The sequence below is a fragment of the Vicugna pacos genome, chromosome 7, assembly GCF_048564905.1.
Source record: "Vicugna pacos chromosome 7, VicPac4, whole genome shotgun sequence".
NCBI classification, from domain to species: Eukaryota; Metazoa; Chordata; class Mammalia; order Artiodactyla; family Camelidae; genus Vicugna; species Vicugna pacos.
The window spans coordinates 31,459,088-31,481,984 of record NC_132993.1 but is presented as its reverse complement, the minus strand read 5'-3'; the positions used below and the strand labels follow the sequence as shown (position 1 = coordinate 31,481,984).

General features: G+C 34.9%; 1 protein-coding gene across 10 annotated transcripts in view; it reads left to right on the top strand.

Moving 5' to 3' along the window:
* FOXP2 (forkhead box P2) overlaps positions 1-22,897 on the top strand; it is a 498,059-nt gene that overhangs the window by 345,905 nt on the left and 129,257 nt on the right. For 8 of the 10 annotated variants that reach the window (XM_072964634.1, XM_072964637.1, XM_072964632.1 and 5 more), the window contains one exon: positions 4,613-4,702. In XM_072964634.1, coding sequence (XP_072820735.1) covers positions 4,613-4,702 — 90 coding nt within the window. Of the gene's footprint in view, positions 1-4,036; positions 4,101-4,612; positions 4,703-8,294; positions 8,353-22,897 lie in introns of those variants that run through there. The other 2 variants (XM_072964639.1, XM_072964640.1) reach the window with 1 other exon arrangement.

Here is a 22,897-nt window from a genome sequence, read left to right as displayed (position 1 = left end):
ACGTCATGTGTACAAGGTTAAAAATGTGAGTATGAGGAACAAAATTCTGGATATCCTGCTGGCCAATTTTTTTTTTTTTTTGGTTCTGGTTATCTGCAAAGCGTACACCCCTTGTCAGTATAACTAGGGAGTGCCTGTGTAAACATTCTAGTTTCGCCTGTTCCACATAATCGTTTCTTGTATCGTATTTCTTCTGACCTCGCTATCTGAAACCAATTACAGGAGATCCATTTGGGCTGCATCTATTTTCATAAGAAGCCTGGGCAGCAGTGTTTTTCTCAGAGATGAATATCAACATCAAATATGCTTCTGAGTGCTTTGTTATTTATGTTTCAGAGAGATTTTGTAGCCTTCAGCTCTCAAGAATGTGTCACGCTGTGCTGTTTATACATTGAAGATATTAATGGGCGTAGATGTCATTTTTCATTTTAATGTCTCAAATGCAACAGGCTGATAGGTTAAGCATTCCTGTTTTTATGGGGAGAGATATGAGTGATGTCTATTTTTCCCCAAAATATACATATGTTTACTTTGAAAAAAAAGTTATTTATAAACCTTAGAGTACTCAACATTTTTGGATTCACTGGGTGTTTCGAATCTGATCTTGAACAACTTCACTTCTGGTGAAACTTTCCTGTGTTCTTCAAGAAAAAAAAAGTATTGATCTGGCAGGATGCAAAGGTTTTTCACTCTTAAGTCTCATAATGACCTACTCACTTGAATGACTCTTTGTGAGGTTCATAACTAACGTAAAGTTATTCCTGACTTAAGAAGGGTGATATGCTAGGACTTTGCTTCACAAAATTTTTGTTTGAAATTACATAGTATCTATTAGGAATGATATTTGCAGTAAAAAAATTTATAGCAAAATACATTGAATTCTGGAAAACATGAACATTCCCACACCTCTGCAGCCTAACAAAAAATATACCTTTATTATAGAGATTTTTATCCCTTTTGAAAATATTTTAGTTTAATCTAATTCCAATTTTTAAAGTGTCCTATCTTAATTTTCTTTAGCTCTAGTAACATTAGATAACTTCATTAAGCAAAGTATACCCTTAATTCAAAACAAATGTGTTTTTGGAAACTAGATATGATTTGGCAGTCTTAGAAACCTCTTTTTTGTTATTCATTTGCATCAGACTCAGTCATTATTAAAGGAAATTTTGTAAACATCTTTTGCCTTTTGTTCTAAATTAATTTTTTTGCCAGAGGGGGATTATATAAATAACCTGAATGACTCACAGAACTTTATGAATAACCCTGGAATTTATCTTTTCTATTTACCAATTGAAGTGGGCAAGTGATTTTTAAGTTAATATTTTATGTATTTGACACCTAACATCTTATATTGATGGCAATATTTTATCTCATAATCTTTCATCTTTTGAGTAGCTACAATAATAAATTGCAAAGATGAACTAAATGTCTCTGAGCAGTTGTTTGTTGAAATCCAATCCTAAAATGTTATCCAGAATACTGGAAATAAAAATGTCATGTGATGCCTGCAGTTAGAATGCAAACTGCCAAAGATTTCTGCTTATGAGTTTTAAATCATTCCTGATCTCTTGGAATTGTTTTTGTTCTTCCATCTCTTATGTTTACTATAGCAATCTCTACTGCTACTAAAAGAATGTAGATATAGGCAAGTAGTTCTTTTTCGTAAGAGTTTGTATTGAAAGATAATTCCTTACTATTTCAAAGATAACTATAAATGAATGTGGAAACTAAGGTACTTTAAAAGTAGAAGCGTGTTTTAGCCAGCTATCTTGTGGTATTCCATTATTATTATTACTCTTTTAAAAACAGTGCACCTTTATTCTAGTGATATTTTCATGAGCCACAGTTCTAATACATCTAATTGTCTAATATCTTCCTATAGCCACTGGGTATTAATATTGCTCTGGGTTACTCGTTTGTGTTGAGTTGAATGAATACAGTGCAATGGGGTGAGGTAGATAGGGTCCTAGGCGTGAGAGACTAGAGTCTTAGCTTTTGACCAGACTGCTTCTGCTTTGTGACTTTAATCAAGTTATTGTAGTATTGGTTCTTCAGTTACCCGTCTACAAAACGTGAAAGCTAGGCTAAACAACTTCTGAGGTTTTGTCCAGCTCTAGAATTCTTCAGCTTATTAGTAATAACTGGTCAAATGATCAGAATTTTACAAGAGTTTAGACCTCCATTCAGGTACTGATAGAAGATGTAATGAAATCTAAGTCAAGGATGGTGGGAACACTCAGCCATAAAAACAATATATATTCTGTGATAGCTCTGTTCAAACACAAGTTCAAAACATAAAAAGATGATATTGTGGTTTTCAAGTTCTGATAAAAGAATACGCTCTCTTTACAGGTGAAACATAATTCACTGTGGTGCCAGAGTTCTCCCTCACCTTACTCGTTGTTCTCCTTTACCAGAGTTGGACTCATTGTCATCTGATGGCTCCTTTGGTAGCCCAGGGACAGCATGGTGCTCTGGAATGCACTCTGGCCTGGAAGGGGGAGACCTTCAACAGCACTTGATTACTCTAGGCCCTATTTTTGTCTTTTGCGAGAATGAAGGGGTCACGTTGGATAGTTTCTAACATCAATTTTAATCCTAATTATTCATAATTCCAGGATTCTGAACTATGTTCATTAGAAGCCTTTAAGAATAATACATGACTACAGAATTGCATGTAAACTGAATAAAGCTTTATACATACAAAACAAATAAATTCAAAGGAAAAAATTATATGAAAAAATTAGGCAAACCATGTGTAGATTTTAGCATCAAAGGAAAAAATAGTTGATTTTTTTTTACTTTGAAATTTTCACATAGACACAGCCTAAGTCAGCCTAAGTCACACTATAGTAATTTACATTTTAAAAATATCATATGTAGTTACGTTGTAAGTCACAATTTAAAAAAAGAAAGCTGTATTATTTAGGATATCAAGTGAAATTTTTTCAACTGAGTTTTGGGATAATAAACTGTCTATGGAGTTTTTTTCTCCAGTCTTTATTTTCACACTGAACTTTATAATAAAATTTCTGGAGTTCACTGGAATGTGCCATCCTCAGAAACATTTAGGCGGACTTGCAATTACTTGAAACATTCAAAAAACAAAGGGAAGATTGTTGTGAATAAGTGTGTCTCCAAATGTAAAAAGTGTGCTTGACAAACTCTGCCAGCTCCTGCTATGGGAAGACGAATCAATGTTGTTAGGAGATGTGCGGGGGCATTCAGTTTGTTTACTTTGGTTTCTATGTCTGCCTGCCTTCTCAGAAAACTTGCTTGGAGCCAGACTGTAGCAGCCCTCTCTCTGTCTTTTCATAATTGATCAGGGGATGACTGCCTTCCCTGAGGGTTAAGACGTGGCAACTTTTTCTGTTTGCTCAGCATCTCAATGCAGTAGTTCAAACATTGTTCACACCAGCTGGCAGTGTAATGCCATATGCACATCTTGTCAAAGCAACTGTTGTCATGGATACTAGAAACTGTCTTAAAAACCAGATCATTGATTCCAATCAAAATTGTACTTTTTATCAGCTTAGAATCTTAATTATTATAGAGGAATATTGATCTAAGGTATTTTTCCCATCATGAAAAATTTACCTTGTATTCTAAAACAGTGAATAACAAAGTAGGGCAATGATTTCTTTTAGTTTTATGGGTCAAAAAATTTCATCATTAGTGTTCATTGAACTCAGTTGTTGAGAGAAACAATGAGTTTGTAGAGGCTCTTAAAAAGTTTTTTTAAATTACTTTACACTGGTGCCTTTAAAAGATCTCAATATATATTTTTATGGCACAGTTTTTATATGATGTTTATATAGTTCACTTACCAAACTGTCCCTCCTCCAGTAAATGAAATGCTTACATTGATTTTTTTATGTTAAGTTTGATTTTCCTGAGTGGAAAAGAAAACATAAAAATAAATGAAAACATCTTCTATTTTGATTGGTATTCTGTCACACATAGAAACAAACCTGATTGGTTGAGTGGTAATTTCTTTGTTCTCTGATTTTGCTAAGAATGCAAATGAAAACCACTCAATTTTATTTGGCATTAAAACTGCACTTTATTTTGTCAAAGGAGAGGTTTCCCTTTGAATTGTAAGTACAAAAAAAGTGTTTTTAATCTTTAGTGAAAATCCTTATTAATTCACTTTCAAGATAATCTGATGTTGATTTGTCAAATTTAATTACAGCTTCCGGTAACACTTGAAGTCTACTGCTTTTGCTTCAAAATTGTAATATGAAAATGCAAATTGAGTGATAATTTAAAAGGGAGTGGGCATTTTAGTTGAACACTCAAAGACAAGTTCCTTGTGGAAATGAGGTTATTGATGCAGTTTATGATTTTTGCCTATTTAAGCACTTTAAACAAATTAACTTTATTTTCTGCAGGATTAAATGCATCTCTGTTATTTTAAGTAAAGTTGTATGTATGTGTTATGTGAAATTTTTTTCACATAGAAGGAAAAGAATATTTAATGATTCTCTCTAGAAATGAGGCGGGGGGAGGATTCTCAGACATTGAAGCCTATTACTGTTAACCAAGGAATAACTGAAAATAGTTTACCTTCCAACAAAATATTTAGATACTGTTCCCTTTTCACTTCCAGGCGCTCCAAGCAGCAAGACAACTTCTCTTACAGCAGCAAACAAGTGGATTGAAATCTCCTAAGAGCAGTGATAAACAGAGGCCACTGCAGGTTAGTAACGCATTCCTATCCAGAGGTCTTAGTATAAAAAATGTTCATAATGGTAACAGATGTGCAGACTCAGTTGTATTCGTACAGAAAGTTTTTACATTTGCGTATGTAAGTGATTTTAATTCAAAAAGAAAACTCATTTATCTTCTTGAAAGAGGGAAAAATAATATTCTATAAGCATAGATTGCAAAAGTGTACAAGGTCACTTACTGGAAAAATTATGCAGGAACAACATTTGGTATACATAGGCGTAAAGAGTTTTGTGTAAAACTCCCTTGTGGGGTTTTAGTGGAATTTTATTCATAAACAGGTTAAAATGTGAAGTTTCTTCCTTTGAAACAAAACGATAGTAAATGGTAGAGAAGGAAACAAAGCAGTCTGAGACAACTCTTTTGCAGTTGTATCCAAGTGACAAATGCAGAAAACCTCCCAGGTTGCAAAAAAAACTGTTTGAGTTTGCCAAGGAGTTACTGCTGTTACTACAGTTATAAAAACACATTCTGGAGTTTGTTGTCCTTACTCACTGTGTTTGTCCTGTGAAACATAGTATGTATGTCTTTCAAAGTAATTTTTTGTGTTAATATAGCCGTTGTTTTATATAGCCTTAACCAAAACATATAGGACATTAAGGGGAAGAAACATTTTTAGAGTGTACTTTTAACATGTTTGAAAGGTAGAATCTGGAGTTGCATAAAACATTCAAAATGTTTATCAGTTCTGTTGAAAGATAAGCAGTCCTTTTGGAATCATGTGTTATATACATGTCTAATGAGTAAGCTTAATTTTAAAAAAAGTAAACATCTTTCTTACTGCTTTATTTTAGCAAAACAATCTTGAAAAAAAATTTTTTATGGCTTAGCTGTTTTCCTTTCCAAGTGTACTCTCAGATGTTATTAACTAAGTCTCACATGATGGCCCTACTGACAGTTTGTGTAACAGAGAATTATTGGCTACTGCTCTACACAATCCAGAAGCTACTTATTACCTAGAAACCAGATTAAATATATGTTCCCTAGGCCAATTTGAGATGAGAATGTATTCTGGGGAACAAACCCATTTGTGAGAGGTGGATGTGGAGGAGGGAGTCTTGGGGACAGGGGTTATGAGGTACAGGTGTTTACCATGATTTCAAGTGAAAGCTACATTGAATCAGCCTAAGTTTAAGATTCATTTTAATTTTTTTTCCCTCTTAAAATAAATTTCACGTTCTTTTGCTTAACTAGTCAGTAATTCTGTAGTGACAAACTTTCCTCACTGTCATATCCCTTCTCGAGTAATAACAGTGATTGGAGCATTTCTGTTGAGTTATCTGATTCCATGAGAGCCTCTCCACACATTTACATGACAGAGAAAAATTTACATAGAAGTCACAGAAGATAGCAAATGAAATGTTTATTATCACTATGGCTTCAGACTGGGAATCTTGCTTTCTTGTTGGTATGGCAAAGGAGGTTTAGATGCTGGCAGCATAAGCCAGAGGTAAGAAAGAGTTTATTGTTTCAAATATCTGAAAAAACACTGTACATTGTCCTAATTCTGTTTTTATCATGTCTCTTGATAAAACAGATGACATGGTTTCTTCCTCTCCAAAGCTAAGTTCAGTAGAAGTTTCTTTATTGCTGGTTACCAGGGTGGCTCTGCAAAGAATGGCTGGGCTTTAGTTTTTCTGCTTTCTTTTTTTGTTGTTGTTTGTAAGGCAAAATGTGATACTTGGATTAACTAAAATATAACATAATTTTTCCTGGAAAACACACACATATAATGTGGACATATTAATGACTCTAAAATAAGAAAATATGGCTCCTGTGCCAAATGCTATATAAATAAAATTTTGAGTAGAACTCAATTTTGTTGTTTTATCACCAAAGGATAAGTAGAAGCATTAGAAATACCTTTTAACAATTTCAGTTGCTAACCATTACCGCAAACAACCATTGTGTCACTTATATTTAATGTTTTGTGATTCATATGCTTATGAATATATATCCAGTATACAGACTGTGAAACTGTAGCATTTTATTATTATTTTGTAATTTTAATAGGAGCTCATGCCAAAATGTCCTAGGAATGACAAGTTGTTTTTTGTGAATAAGTTAGAAATAATGAATGAAGACTTACTTGTTCACCAAAATATACACCAAAATGAGTATGATGTGAGTCTACAGTTTTAGTGTTTCATAGTCCTTGATAAGGTTAGCAACAGGAAACATGCTGGGATTGTATTAAAAATCTAATAAAAAACCTAATAGCATTTTATACTAGCTTACACATGTTGTCAAAGGGGGATATTGGGTAATGCTTATCTTTGCATCTGCAAATACTGTTTAACATGAGTTGTGCTATTTGCCACTTATGTTAAAGAAAAGGTAGAATATTTTCATTTAAAATTGTAACCATTTGATATGAAAGTAACACTTTAAAACTTGTATGATTCTCTCACAGCCTAGTTCTTTATACTTACTATGAGTTTAACCAACCTTTCATAATAGAGTTGGTGTAGATTATCTTTTAGAATTAAAAAAGATAATTGAAAATGTTTCAGAATCTGTACTTGCAAGGCAAGGTACTTGGTGTTAATAATAGATCATGGTGGCTTGTACTTTATCAGGCATAAACTATTTTTAGAAGACGAAAAGAGATATGAGGTTTTCACTTTAAAGTACAGTGTCGATGGGGAACTATTTTATAACATTTGGAAGAAAGTGCAGATTTTAAAAAATCTGTTTTAATGGCTCAAGTCACAAGAACAATACTCGGTTGCTTTGTTACATTCAACTGAATTTCCTTTAAATGTTTGAAAGTGGTGGCCAGATTTGAAGTGTGACATGGTAGAGAGATTATTTCTAGTAGACTAGTATTTATCTACTATTAGTTTTTCATTTACATTTTTTCATTAGGATTTTGTGCTGCAGATAGAATAGATATTAGCATATCTAATGCAAATTGGAAAGAAAAAAAATCACATCTGACAAGCTTGAGCACTGATTGTAATAGTGATTTCACTTTCGTGTATAGATATCTGAATATATGTATTTGAAACATGTTTACATATTCTGTTCATTACATGAAACACCAATTGAATAGGTCCAATCAGTAGGTACATTGATTAAGGACATATTGATGAATAATATAGAGATTGTGATGCAAATGGGGGCTGATGTTAATCTAAGCATTACCAGATGTTTCTTCTTTACATATTTACTACGTATCCCAGAAAAACATTACCTAATAACAGCTGAGGACAGCCTCTCATTGTAATTTGTTTTATTTATCTATATTTACTTTTAGCACTTCCTGTGCTTGATGTACCCATAGTGTTCTGTAATGAGAAAAGTTAGCCAAACAAAGAGAATATATAATGCTTTCAATTTCATGAAACTGATTTCCACATTATTAAAAAGAGTAAATTCATACACATCTGTGCACACACACACATTTACGTATACATACATGCACACTTCCATAATCTGTAACTTAAAATTTTTTTTAAAAATTGTGAACTACATTATCAATTTTCTAGCCTATGACAAATCTACTTAATTTAGTTTAGGTATGAAAATTGGTCGCATTATTGTTCTTGTTACATTTACAGCCATGAGACAGACTTGTGGTTCTTCAAGAGCTGTGCAGAGCAGAGACGTAAATTTAAGGTAAATGCCATTGCTTTGCTATCTTAGATGAATATTAGTATATAGCATTGTAATCCCTTCCTTCGTTGTAGGTTAATATCTTATATAAGGTTCTCTTTTCCAATAAATAATTTAATTTAAAAAATAATAATTCTGTGTTAAATAGTTCAAGAATGGAATAGTAAAAAGCAAAAGTGAATTAAACCTAGGGGTCTTATTCTGACTCTGCCACAAACTAGTTATACAAGTTTAAGGAAGTCACTCAACATCTTTAAAATAAAGACATCAGGCTACTTGATGAACAAAATATAATATTCTGTGGTTAAAAATTTATTCCACTTTTTTTTAACTAAGTGATAGGCATCTTAATTTTTCAGGAATATCTTGTCAGATATTAGCTTATGAGTTAAGGATTATGTTTATTTATTTATTTATTTTCAGTTATAAAGCACTTTATTAACATACCATAGCCAAAAATAATGCTTTGGAATCAGATCACATATGTATGAAAACCATGGTGCAAGTATGTTGGAAAGATCCGAAGCCACCTTTGCCCTCCATTGCTAGGAGTCTGAGCAGGGTAATTTGATCTCTTAAAACCTGTTCCTTATCACTAAAATGGGTATAAGGATACCCACCTTGAAAGATTGCTGTGAAGACCAAAAATAATATTGTATAAAGTAACTAGTGTAAATCCTTGCACTTATAATGAATTAATTAAAAAGTTCTATGACAATCAGCTCCAGGAAATTTGTATTTAAACCAAGTTTATGATATATGTTCTATAATAAAGTTTCTTTTATTTGGTAATAGTTGTCACGATTCACTATTCACTATGCTGTGAAGTGTGCCTAGTTTATAACAGAGCAAAGGGACTGTTCTAGGTAATACTAGAGTCTGTCTGACCCCCTGCTCGGCCCCCCGCCTCATGTATATGTCACACAGGCCACACCTAAACTTATATGTTGATATGTCTTCCCTACTAGACTGTGAGCTCTGTGACAGCAGGGATCATGAGGGTCCTACTCATCTCCAGGGCCTGACACAATGCCTACTGAATAACAGAGCTCAATAAATACCTGCTGAAACAACGAATGAGGAGGAGATTGTGCTGCGCGGAGAGTGGGAGGAGGTTGGAGGGGAAAAAAATAACCTTTGTTCATTCAGGGAAAACTGAGAACTACAATGTGTAAATATCCTCAAGGACTTAATGATTTGGTTGAGGAAGGTAGTAAGACCTGCACACAAATGTCAGGCCACAGTGGATGTGCTGTAGGAATCAGAAAGGCAGAAATGCTGTAAGTCTTTTATTTTATTGAAGTATAGTTGACTTCCAGTATCATAATGGTTTCAGGTGTGCAACATAGTAATTCGGTATTTTTACAGATTACACACCATACAAAGTTATTATAAAATATTGACTATATGCTCTGTGCTGTGTATTACATCCTCATGGCTTACTTATTTTATAACTGGTAGTTTGTAAATCTTATTTCCCCTTCATCTGTTTTGCCCTTCATTCCACCCCTCCCCACTCTGGTAACCACTAGTTTGTTCTCTGTATCTGTGAGTCTGTTCCTTTTTTTTTTTTTAACATTTTTTATTGATTTATAATCACTTTACAATGTTGTGTCAAATTCCAGTGTTCAGCGCAATTTTTCAGTCATTCATGGATATATACACACTCATTGTCACATTTTTTTCTCTGTGAGTTATCATAATATTTTGTGTGTATTTCTCTGTGCTATACAGTGTAATCTTGTTTATCTATTCTGCAATTTTGAAATCAGTCTGTTTCTGTTTTGTTATATTTATTTGTTTTTTAGATTCCTCATGTAAGTGAAAACATACAGTACTTGTCTTTCTCTGACTTATTTCACTAAGCATAATACCCTCCAAGTCCATGCATGTTGTCACAGATGGCAGATTTCATTCCTTTTATGGCTGAGATATATATATATATATATATATATAGTGGTGTATATATGTGTGTGGATATATACGTGTGTGTATGTATATGTGTGTGTGTGTGTGGTGTGTGTATATGAGAACTTCCATGAAAGTGGAGGAGATTTCTGAAAAAGATAATCTACAAATATATATATGTTACATCTTCTTTATGCATGCATCTGGTGATGGACACTTAGGTTGTTTCCATAGCTTGGTGATTATAAGTAATGCAGCTGTGAACATTCGGGTGCATATATCCTTTTGATTTCATATTTTCTTTTTTTTTGGATAAATACCCAGTGATGGAATTACTGGATCATATGGTAGTTCTATTTTTAATTTTTTTTTGAGAACACTCCATACTGTTTTCCCTAGTGGCTGCAACAATTTACATCCCCACTGGCAGTGTGTGAGGGTTACCTTTTCTCCACATCTTTCCCAGCACTTGTTATTTCGTCTCATTTTGATGACAGCCATTGTAACAAGTTAAGATATCTCATTTTGGTTTTGATTTGCATTTCCCTGATAATTAGTGATGTTGAAGCTATAAGCATTTTAAAAAGAAAATTATTAATTCCCAGTGGTCAGGGAAGGCTTTGTGGAGAGGTAGTATCTATGTTAGACGTAAAGAAGGGGAATTTGGTAGAGAAAGTAAAGGACAATTTTTGATGGAGAAATTTTCAAAAGACGGAGAGACAGGAAATTGTGAGGTCTGGTTAGATAAGAGAGTAAGTAGTTTGTTTTGACCAGCATAGAGATGTCACACTAAAAGAATAATGAATAAATTGGAGAGCTGGAAATATACATCACCAATTGTATGGAGCCTGAAATGTCAAGTTAACAAGTCTGTACTTTATGGTTTAGGTAGCAGAGGTTGTTAAAGGTTTTGATAAGGAAGTGATATGATCAAAGCAATGTTTTGTAATGATCTAGTCAACAGTAGTACATCTGGAGGATGCTTTGGGGAAGGGGGAGTTATGAGAGATCTGGAAAAAGATAATCTTTAGAAAATTTCTTAGGCTGGCATATCATGAATTGAGCTTTAGAAATGTTGAGTTTAGGGCGATAGCAAGAAAGTAAATGAAAATAACAAGCTTTTAGAAAATTAGAGTTTGATAGAGAGGTCAGAGCTAGAGACAAATATTTGTGAAATCATCCAGAAGTGATAGATGAATCCATGGAAGTGGAAGGGATTTCTGAAAAAGATAATCTACAAAGAGGAGCTCACTAACATCCACAGGTTTTAAAGCAAGAAGAAAAAGAAGCAGAAGAAAGTAAAGAGGGTAAAGGAAGAATCAAATTAGCATTTGCTGTATTGCAAAGGGTCAAGGAAAAGGAGAGCTTTCAGAACGTGGAGCTTGACAGCCACATCAAATAGTGACCATGAGGATAAGCATTTCCATACATGCAATCTTGAACTGCAGCATGGATCATTTCTAATCCCCCTCTTTGTTGATCATTTGCCAGTAACAATTAAGATCTGCAGTACTAAGGTGACAAACAGAAAATAGAGAATTAACAAATGCACTTTTGCTTCTCTGATTGCTGTGTCTCCCATCATGTAAGTTAATACACATTTCATATATAATGCTGAGTTCCCATAAATTAAATCTGGGAGAAAACTGCTTGGTAGAAGGTCAGATTTTCTCTTTTCTTTGCTACCCAAGCACTTGCCTCTTTCTGTAATCCATTAGGATTTTAAGTATATCTTCCCTTGACTTCTCTACCTTAACTGAAGTAAGAGAAAGAAAGAAATACAACATTAATATTGTTAAGGGAGCTCTCCTTAGGATTTAAGACTTAGGCTGTGAATTTTACCTTAAGGTGTTTGGAGGTGTTGTACAAGCTAAATTGAATGACAAAGTGAAGAACTGTGTCAGTACATGATTAAAGACAAAAAGTGAAATTATGTTGAAATTCACTTACATTTAAGATTCATTGTGTTTCCTCTGTGGATTCTCTTCATATGTCATCCTGCATTTTACGTTTCTGCTTGGTTTTCTTTAACGTTTTCTGCTACTTCACCTTTTCCACTGTAGTTATTTTTTGTTCCTTTATCATTTATTCTTTTCTCTGATCATGTCACTTTATCCATTTTACTTAATCTCTATCCCTTCAGTCCTATATTGAGAAAAGAGTAACTTTAAATGCCTGTAATTATTTAATTCTGTCTTGAACCTAAGAGATATTCCAGAATATCATTTTGCTAACAAAATAGTAAAACTGTGTGACTTCATGAAATCCAGTATCCAGTGTTTTAGTTCTTATCTTGCCCCAAGAATAGTTTCTTGTATGCCTTTTTTAAGTTGTAATTTTAGTATGAAAGCAGCTTTACTCTTGAATATCTCAGCTACTTAAGAGAACCTGGAACCCCTGAAATATTTCATTTAGTGCTAGGAATCTGCTGTTACTGATGACTTTTATAGGTGGCTCTTCCAAAGTCACCATCAGAATGGTTTCACTCTTCCTTAAATCCTTTTGCCAGATTTCCCAGAAAACTCATTAAGAAATTCAAACTAGAATTGCTTGGGATGGTTGTATTAAGTGGCCAGTTTTTCTAAGCAGATCTTAGGTTGTGCTGATTATGATTATTTTAATTTGGAATTTGGAAGCAGGGCATTTGAAATGATCAAACAAAAGTGTAATGAATTGTTCTTTCAAAAATATTTATGTCATTCTTCCTTGATATGAAAATCATATTAGCTCATTGTAAGATGATTTTTAAGTTAAATTATGTTTGGGCACTAAGTTACTTTTCCCAGAGGCACTTAATAAATGTTAATAAATTGCTATATTGTGGTAGATTTTTTTAAGATGAAAATTATGTTCTCTGATTAGATGAGGATGAAACCACTCATGAGAACTAATTATAGTAAACTCTTGACATTCACAAAGTTTGCAACCTGAGATCTTCACAAACCCTCAAATTCAAGAAATTTCCTGTTCAAAAATACGGAGAAGTCTGTCCAGTCTTTCTTACAAAGACTGCTCTTATTCTGAGTCAAGTTACCATTGTCAAATGCAAAGTATAATACAACTGAACTTTCCAACTTCAATAAATTTACCTGTTGATTAATGTCAGTTTTTTATAACAAAACTTTTTTTTTCACATCACAGGTTTTTCTACATCAGTGAGAACAGGTAGAGAACAGCAAAGCTATATATTTGTGATAGACGAATCCACAGGTGTGGAGGAGTTAGTAAATGTGTGTGAGAGGTCAGCAATCTAAAGACTAGATCAGCCCCCCAGCATGCTTGATTTAGTTTCATGGCTTGACAAATTCCACAAGTGTAATGTCTTGGAACTTCAGGGTAATTTGAAAATAATCAGACCAATCCTCAACATCTGTGAATTTTAAGGGTCCATTCTAATAGATCTTGCAATCCAGCATCAATGGAGAAAATTCAAAGTGAACCAATAAGTTCCCCGTACTTTCCTTGCTGAAATTTTATTTGAAGAATTGAGAGGGGCACTCAGTATTACTGTTAATATTTCCCTCCTTCTTACTTGTAAATATTCAGTGACATCAGTGCATAACTTGGAGTACTCTTTCAGAGTAAAAGTTGCCTGGCATGTTTTTGAAAGACATGGGGGGAGGCAGTGTCTTGGGTATGAAGAGACGTCATAGAAATTCAGTAATGAGTAGCTGCTTTCTTTTTAATGACCATTGATTGTTGACTGATTTGGTCCAGGTGTTCTGAGCTTGGTATTTTTGTCACTCAAATTAGAAAGCCTCCGTTTAGATTCAGTTCACAGTTGAAGGTCTCGAATCACATCCTGCCTGTCTAAAATTATTTGGTGGTTATTTAAGAACAAAGGATTTGTTTTATCATGAAGATTTTTATAGTTTCATCATTATAGACATAGACCCTGTAGGACCTAGTTGTTGAGCATTTTGATAACACAAAATAGACAATTTCTTTGCACAATATATAAATTCTTACACTTCTAATGCTAACACTTGCATTGCTGTAAAAGCTGCCACCTTGATATCTTCTTCTGCTAGTGCTACTGCACGTTCTCAAGTGACAAACCAAGGAACACATTGAATATCTTGATGTGCTGACAGGAGGAAAATCTGTTGTCTCACAGAAAGACTACAGTACATTCTTCAGGAAAATATCTTTGCAAAAACAAACAAAAAAACACAAAGGAGAAAATCATTCTCTATTCCACATTCTTCCCATAGAACCAAGCTTGTAATAGACATTTAAAGCATATTCATGAGTGGTTAAAATATGATTAGAGTTCTAGTTTTTCAAAAATGTGGGCATCGTTTAAAGTTTTTCCTTTATTATGGGAGACTTTATTTCCCTTAATAACCATCACCACTCTCCTACAGAGTCTTAGAGTTCATTTAGGCTAAGAGTTTTTAAATCTAGGAAATTACTTGAAAATCTTTTAAAACTGGAGAGTCTTGGGTCCACCCAAGAACATTGAGTTAAAATTGGGGGTATGGGATCTTACAAAATCGAAATATTTTCAGCTCTTCAGGACATTCTAATGCAGCTGGTTTACAGAGTAGTACATAGGAACCCTGTAACCCTTCTGCAATGGGAAAGTGGTTCCCTGTTTTAAAAAAAAAAAAAAGTGTTGAGTCTGAATTCTTATTAGTATTGTGTCATTTTTCTTTTCTGGGACTCAGTTTTCCAACCTACACAATGAAACAGCTAAACTAGTGATACCTCAGTTTCCTTCCAGGTTCAAGTCTTTTAATTTCAGTCCTGTGTTTTGCTTTGTTTGTTTGTTTGTTACACATTTCTTTAAATCTGGACTAATTACAAAGGTCCCTGAGACAGTTTCTTGAGATCTCTCTCTCTGTTCATTCTTTCCAGAAGCATTTCCAACAATACTGTGAGAATTTTATTTTTATGTCATTAGTCCTCATATAAAGTCATTAGATCTTACCTTTGATTTAAAAATAAATTTGTTTTCTAAAGTTCTCAGTATATAACCACTTTGCCCAATTGGCCTTCCTTTAGATATTAGACACCCTAAGAAAAGAAAACTCCTTATCTTCAAAGATAGTGGTTTGGTGCAGTGGCCCTGCACGCTGATATTGTCCTCCAGCCACTTTTTACATATTGTGGTCAAACCACTTATGGTTCCTCCAGAATTGCTTCATGTCTCCATGCAGATGACCTTCTTCTTTCTCTTTTGTCAATATGCCCTTCTCTGCCTTTCCATCCAGAAAACTTCTGTGAAGCTTTTAAATAATTGTCAGGTACTCTATGAGCCTCCTTTGAAACCCTCACCTGCCACACACACACAATGTAGAATTAATTACCTCTATCTATTGCTTCTGTGTCTTATATACATTTCTGTTCTTACCTGTTATTACACTGGATCACAATTACTGTAAGTTGAGTGAAGGCTGGGACTGTCTTATTTATCTTCACATTTCCAGCGTCTGCTACACAGTATGTTTTGCATAAATGTGTAGAGTCCCTAGATCAGTGCTAGTCAATAACCCTGTCAAGTTCCTCCTTTCTCTTAGGCTCCAGATGTGGTTTTTTTTCAGTTGTCTGCTGGGGGCATCTCAACCCAGATCAACTTCTCTCAAAGTGGAATTATTTATTTCTCCCCACACTTCTGAACTTGTCCTAATTCTATTCTACAGTCTCCAGCTATAAACCTTCTAGACTGATTGGGCCATATTTCTCTGCCCTAATGTGAAAATTGCTTTTTCAACCTCTCAGCATGGCATAAAAGGACATATGTCATCATAGACCTGTTGCTTTGTAACTGTGACTTAACCCTTACTGAAGTGCTATTTATTAGTTTATTCAATCATTCACAAATGTTTGTATCTTGCTTCTCATATACCAGGCACTCTGCAGGGCACCGTAAACTCTAAGAACTTTGACACCTACTTGCCTTTGTTCCTATTTTTCCATCTGTTTAGAAGGTCAGCCCCACCCCCTCTTATCTCATTGCCGAACTTTTACCTGGACTTGAAGACCCTACTCCCTTGAGCCTTCTCTGACTCTTCAGAGAGAAATAATCCCCCACCCCTGTTTACTTCCAGAACCTGCATCATACTTTTATTTTATTATTCTACATGTATTAGTCCAAAGATAGATTATACCATATTTTATTAAAGTTATTTGACTACTTCTCTAGCTAGTCTCAGACCCTAAACCCTTGGAGGTCAGAGACTACATTTGATTTCTAACAGAATGCTTGGCCCATAGTAGATCCTAAATAAATCTTTGCCAAATTGAATCGAAGTAGGCAAGTTTTTCCTTCCTTGTCAGAATAAGTCCAAGGTATCACTTTTGTTGAACCTGATGAGACAAGTGTGAAGCTATGGTATTTATCAGCTTCTCTGTATTTTGTAGAAAGAGACTTGTAAGCAGACGTGAGTATCATAAGAAGACCTGGTTCAGGCTGTGTTACCCGCCCTGATCTCACATAGCTAACACATCGACCTTGTCTTTGTTCTAGTGAAGCAGTCTGTTTATGAATAACACTTCAACTGATTCCTTTTCCTGGGTAGATGACTTTATTATTAACAGTAATAATGAATGTTTTCTCCTTTTATCTTTACCTAGATTTTCTTTCTTGATTCTATCTTCTGGTTTATGAATTTCATATACATATAAATATTTTGCTGACAATAAGCCCTTTACCCCTTATTTAGTCTGGTTTTTTTTTTTTTGAACAAGATACACTGCTTCATTATTGTGTTCTTGTCGTGCTTCTAAGCCCACTAAATATCCCTAATGCTTTTGCTAGGGAGCTAAAAGTAAGAAGTCTGTTTAATAAAATGATATTGGAAATTATAAATGAGATGTGAGAATTTCTCAAATATTATCAGGGAACTAAACTTTCCATGTGACTTAATGGTATATAACTTTATAAGTTAATTATAGCGATTGCTTTAGTCATGTGGATTTTGGATATTGCCGCTGAAATACTATGTAAGCTCACTGTGGAGTTTATCAGCTGCTCTGTTTAGGAATATAGATTTATTTTTCTCATGAAACATGAACTCCGTATCCAGGAAGTCCAGCTTTGGCTGGTACAGCTGCTCGAGGATGACATTAAAAGACCTACTCAGCCCTTGTACAGCTTTTATCCTCATGGTCACAAGAAGATGGCTTCTGCAGGCATCATGTTCACGATCCAGGCAAAGGAGGGCAAAGTACCAATCAGTGCAGGTCAGCTGAATCAGTCCCATTTTAATAACAAACTCTCCGAGAACCCCCACTCAGTGACTTCTGTTTCCATTTCATCGGCCTGAAAAGCATCACATAAACTCTCATTGCTTCCACTGAGTCTGCAAAGCTGATTATATTTAACCAGACACTTTGTGAAACTGAACGAAGTTTGAGTCCTCTTGGTAGAGAAGAAGGGAAGAATGAATTTTGAGATGGGCATCTTAACGGTGTCTGCCAGTGACACTTTCCCATCGCTGTTAGTACCAACTCATGGGGCCTAAGAGATCTGTGAAAAGAGATTTCTTGTTTTTAACTAAAAAACAAGCCCTTGCATTGAGCGCTGACTTTCAATAGAGCTTCTCTGCTACACAGGAAACCCCAAGAAAAGAGATTTTGTGACTTGAGATACTTTAGTGACAAGAAATTTGGTTTTTTTTGGAGGGGGGGTGTTTCTTTTAGGAAAATTTGGAAAGACACAAATGTATGTATCAATGTGACTAAAGATCAGCTGAGTATAGGACTTTATTCTAAGGTTTAATGTTTGTAATTATAACTAAAATGGTATTAAAGACTCCATACATTTTAGGTACCAGGTAAAGCACGATGCAGAGTAAACTAAGCGGAGGTGATTCTTTCTGTCCAGGAAATTGCTCCGGAGCTCAGAGTGGTGTTGAGGCACCCCAGTGGAATGTACAGAGGCAGTGGAACAGACACTGTAAAGTTTAAATAAGTGAAGCATATGCGTATTTTGCAAGTAGAGAAGCAAGTGTGTTTGAAGAATGATGAAAAAATAGCCGTAGAAGGTGAAATTTAAACAAGTTAAAGTCAGAAACATTTTTTTTTTCATTTGGCTATTACCTATTGCTGGAAGATTCAAGAAAGTTCTCACTTTTCCTTCCAGCTAGAGTGAAGATAAAAGACACATTCTGTACTTTTTTTGTACTTTCTGCAGGAATCTGTATTTTGAGCAGCTGCAGTAGGAAAATGGGTACTTTGTGGGGCATCTAGAAGAAGTTCCAAGGAAACCATGCTCTGCTTCACCTCCATCCCCACTGACCCATATGAGCCCCTGCTGTGTCCTAGGTGACAGGAACTTTGCCCGTGATCGGTCATTTTCCCCCCGTGGAAATCGCAGAATTGGCTGGTACTGTCTTTGTTTTACCTGTGAGGACTCAGAGAGCCAGAAAGGTCCAGTAACTTTCCCAAAGATCCAGGGAAGAATGTCAGTTGTGTCTGGTTGCCAGCTCATGTTTTTTCTACCATCCTTTATATTTGAAATGAATGAATCATTTCTTCAGGAATTCTCAGTTTCAGGACAGGCAGGAAGGCAGGAAGGCAGGAAGGGCAGACATTCCTCATTCTGTGAAGACTCCCTGTCTGGTGGAGGGCTGACCATTCTGCGGCAGAAGAATGGGAGGTCCCCATGCTGTGTGGGACTCTGCCCAACCCAACCAGGATTCTTCTCATGAGTGTTTGTCATCACTTCTCCCAGGGCTCCAGGAGAATAAGAAGTAATCAATGGTTTGGATCTGAGATACAGTAAATGCATCACGATTTTTCATAATCTCACCTTCTCTAATAATGCTTTCTAGTAATTATCCAGAAAGAAGTTAAAATGAGCCAAGTCCATCTTCTTCTTAAAATGTGTGATTTATGGGATGAGTGCAACTGGCTTTTATCATTCAAACAAAAGAAATAATATAATGAAGTTTTCTTTAGAGAAATACATCATAAATTTAGAAAGCAAAGAAAGTAAGCCAAATAATCCTATTATTTTTATTCTCCAGAGTAGAATTGTGAGTGTTTAAAGATGAGTCTACCTACTTTTTATCGGCTCCTCTGATATGTGATTTCTTTTGATTTTATTTGTAATATTCATTTGCAGTAGACATTTTGCATATCATTAGACCTGGGAGCTCAAACTCTAAAGCCTTGTCAGTCCAGGCAGGTATGTGGTGGACTAGGTGCAAGGGAGGAATAGGAGATAGGTTGTATCTGGCAGCCCATTTGCTCTCTGAAGCAAGTATTCATTTCTCTCCCGCTCTAAATCTCTCCAAGTCTCACTCTTTCCCTCTCTCCCTCTCTCCTTCTCTCTTTCTTTTCCTTTCTCCTTCCATCCCTCCCATGCTCTGGCCTTCAGACTTCATTTCGCCACCCCTTCATTAATTACTAGAATATTGAAATCAATCTATGAAATACAGAGATGCATATACATACAGTAAAAAAGACTCTTGGGTACTCTCTGGTTAGTGATTTCTGTCTTTGAGGACACTAGAACTTGTTGAAAGCAGTGTGCGTGGAGTATCATGTTTCTGATGAAGGACTGTTAAATGAGTTACTCAATGCCAAGGTGTATCTTGCCACCACTAAAGGATCAAGACAGCACTGACTTGCCGTGTTATACCAAATACAGATTGCTTTAAAAGAAACACCTGTTCTTGGACTAATTGCTAGTGAGGAATAGCTCTTAAGAACCACATCAGAAATGAATACTTAAGCAATTGATGTAGTTACGTTATTTGGCACTCCATTCAATAATTTCCAACACTGCTAGACTAGAACAGAGGTTAGCTAACATATTCCCCCCACCACCACCTTTTTGCCTGCTATTCTATTCAAGGGGATATTTATTTAATAAAAAGAGAGTTCGGGAGTAATGTAGAAATAAATTGAAAAGCCTGCTTTATAGAATTTCATATGAATCAAATAATTATCAGGCTCCAGTGGAAAAACTACAAGCTTAAAAACAAAACAGCAGTAAGATTTCAAAACTGGTTTACAGTATTTCCATGTATTAGAATTTATATCCTCAGTCAATCAATCCATCAAAGAAACATGACTAAATGCCCTCGGTGTGTTAGACACTTTACTAAGCAGACACTGGGTACCATAGGGGATTCAAAGATGTTCCTTTCCTCAGGGAGTTGACAATCTGGCTAGATAAAAATTCAAGGTAATAATCATTCTTCTAAGCCATTTTAAACAAAACTCAGTGGTTTAAGGTTAAAAAAAAAACCTGCTTGACAGTTATGGATTTTTATGGAATAAATTGGCTTTTTTTCTCTCTAAGTGTTTAGTGAATCAGCCATCACTTATAGACTGAGCAGGGTAAGGTTTTCCTCATTTTGTACCTCCTGAGGCTTTGTTTGTAGTTCTTCTAAATTTGTTTAGGACTGAGTTCCAAGTCTAAGAGGGATATTGAAGTGTAGAAACAAGTCGAGGATAACAAGTAATATGAGAGAGATGGTTAAAGGGAAGATGAGAGTTTACCCAGATTGAAAAGAAGAAAAGGAGAGAAGAGTCTTTTCATAATTACTTCACATTTGAAAGAAATCATCATACCAAGGGTAGTAGGCATTAATTTTTCTGCATTACCGAGACTAAGGCAAGAATGTAAATACTCTGTCTTAGTAAGACTTACTTAGATGCTGAATCTTCCATGTCAGGGAAGGTTTTTAAGAGTTAACATGTTTTATGAAAAACATTTATAGCTACCATTCTAAGTCCTGTTTTCGGTTTGCAAGTAGCCTTATTTTGAGCGATTATTAAAGCAATGTGTGCTTATAACAATAATGCAGAAAAATATGAAGGACTGAAATTCACCTCAGTTTCCACCTCCCAGTGATCTTATTGACACAAGTACACATGTGTTTACCAGCATTTATATGGGCATCCCTGTGGCATCGTCATACTGGTCTAGAAACAAATGCAGTTTTATATTTTGTAGTTTCTTTGTGTATCCTGCTGTTGGAGTATAGCTTAGTTTGGGACCCTAGAAATGCATGAATGTGTTTGTAAATGACTTGTCATTGCTCAGTTTTTGCTTCGTTTTGAAGGGAAGAGGCTGGACTCTGTGGTGCTAGGGAGAGGCTCTGGGCTGCTGGACTGACTCCAGGACTCACTAACCGTGTGACCTACAGGGAGCACAGTTCAGTCGTGTACCTTCCTTTTCCTTTTCTGTCCACTGAAAGGATCTGCCTTATTCTCTAGCTCTAAAAACCTATTATTCCAAGGCTTTATTTTTTAGCAGAAGTATGTACCTTTGCAGCAGCTTATGTTTACCAAAAAATTAACTTTATTTTATTATATGTCTAATTGTGATAATGAGTTAATTTCTGCCTTAGTAGGAAAAATGAAAAGAAACAAGATTATTTTAAAATTTGGAAATTTATCTCATTAATTGAGGTTAAAATATTCTGATACTTAGGGAAAAAGTGCAGTTTGTTGTTAGAATATTATACAGTGTGCGTATTCATCACATACAATTCTAGTTTTCATTCTATTATATTCTGCATGCCCCATGACATGCAAGCTTATCTGTGTGGAGTCCTTTTCTGCGTGCTCAATTGTATATGTAAGGTTTCTAATGAAGAAAACTAAAATAAGGAATATTTAGAAATATAATTATACAGAGGTCACAACTGTGAAAATTGCTTCTCTCACAATCACTATAACTTGGCTTTATTGCCTAAATTTTATAGTAATAAAATTATCTTTATACTCCTAGAGTAACTAATCTTGATTCTTACTAAGAATTTGTAATGTATTTATCTCAGTTGAAAATAGCTCTCTTCTTTTATTATTGTCACTTTTGCAACAGTATTTTCTAATACATTTGAAGGAAGCCATGAGCTGAATTATTTCAGATACTGTGAAATGGAAAAAAAAAACCAACTTTATTTCATCAGTAAAAATGTTTCCTACTGTTTATTTATCATAATGGCTATTATTCATACAAATCAGTGACCGTGAGTTATGGGAAGGAATATAGACCTGAGGTCAGAATACCTAGATCATGACAGTGTTACAGGTTGTAACAACTTGGACGAATCACATGACACTTCTGACTCTGTTTCTCTTATGAGAGTTGCTAAATAATGTGCATGAAAAGGTAATAGAAATGTAAATTAAAATCTACTTAGTATTTTTCCTTGTAACAGAATGAAAGCATTTGTAAAAATTAAATTCTGAATGAAATACTAAACTAAGAATTCAGCCAGTGTTTACCTCTTCAGAGGTCAGCAGGCTGTAAATACACTGATCGGCTTCCTGGATTGCTCCCATTCATTACCGTGCATGCTCGCATTCACTTTTCAGGAAGTAAATAAGCCCTATTTAGAAAGCCCTAACATCATTTCCATTCATAATAGAAGATTAAAGAGAGACCGTTTTGTTGACAGATTACATGGGTGTCTTATATTCCACCAGTTAGAATCTAGCTGAATGGTTTAAATACATGAAGTAGATGAATATGTAACAGTAATAAACTGACTTTCTTTCTCATGTCATTGAGCATGTACATACCTACAAACACAAGCTGGATCCTTTAAATGATGAGAGTAAATTCCTGCTTGTTAACTTCTGATATATCATGGTTAAATCATGAACGGAAGCTAGCTTTGAAGAGGTGTTCCAAAAGAAGCCACAGTTAACTGAGCTGCAAACACACCTC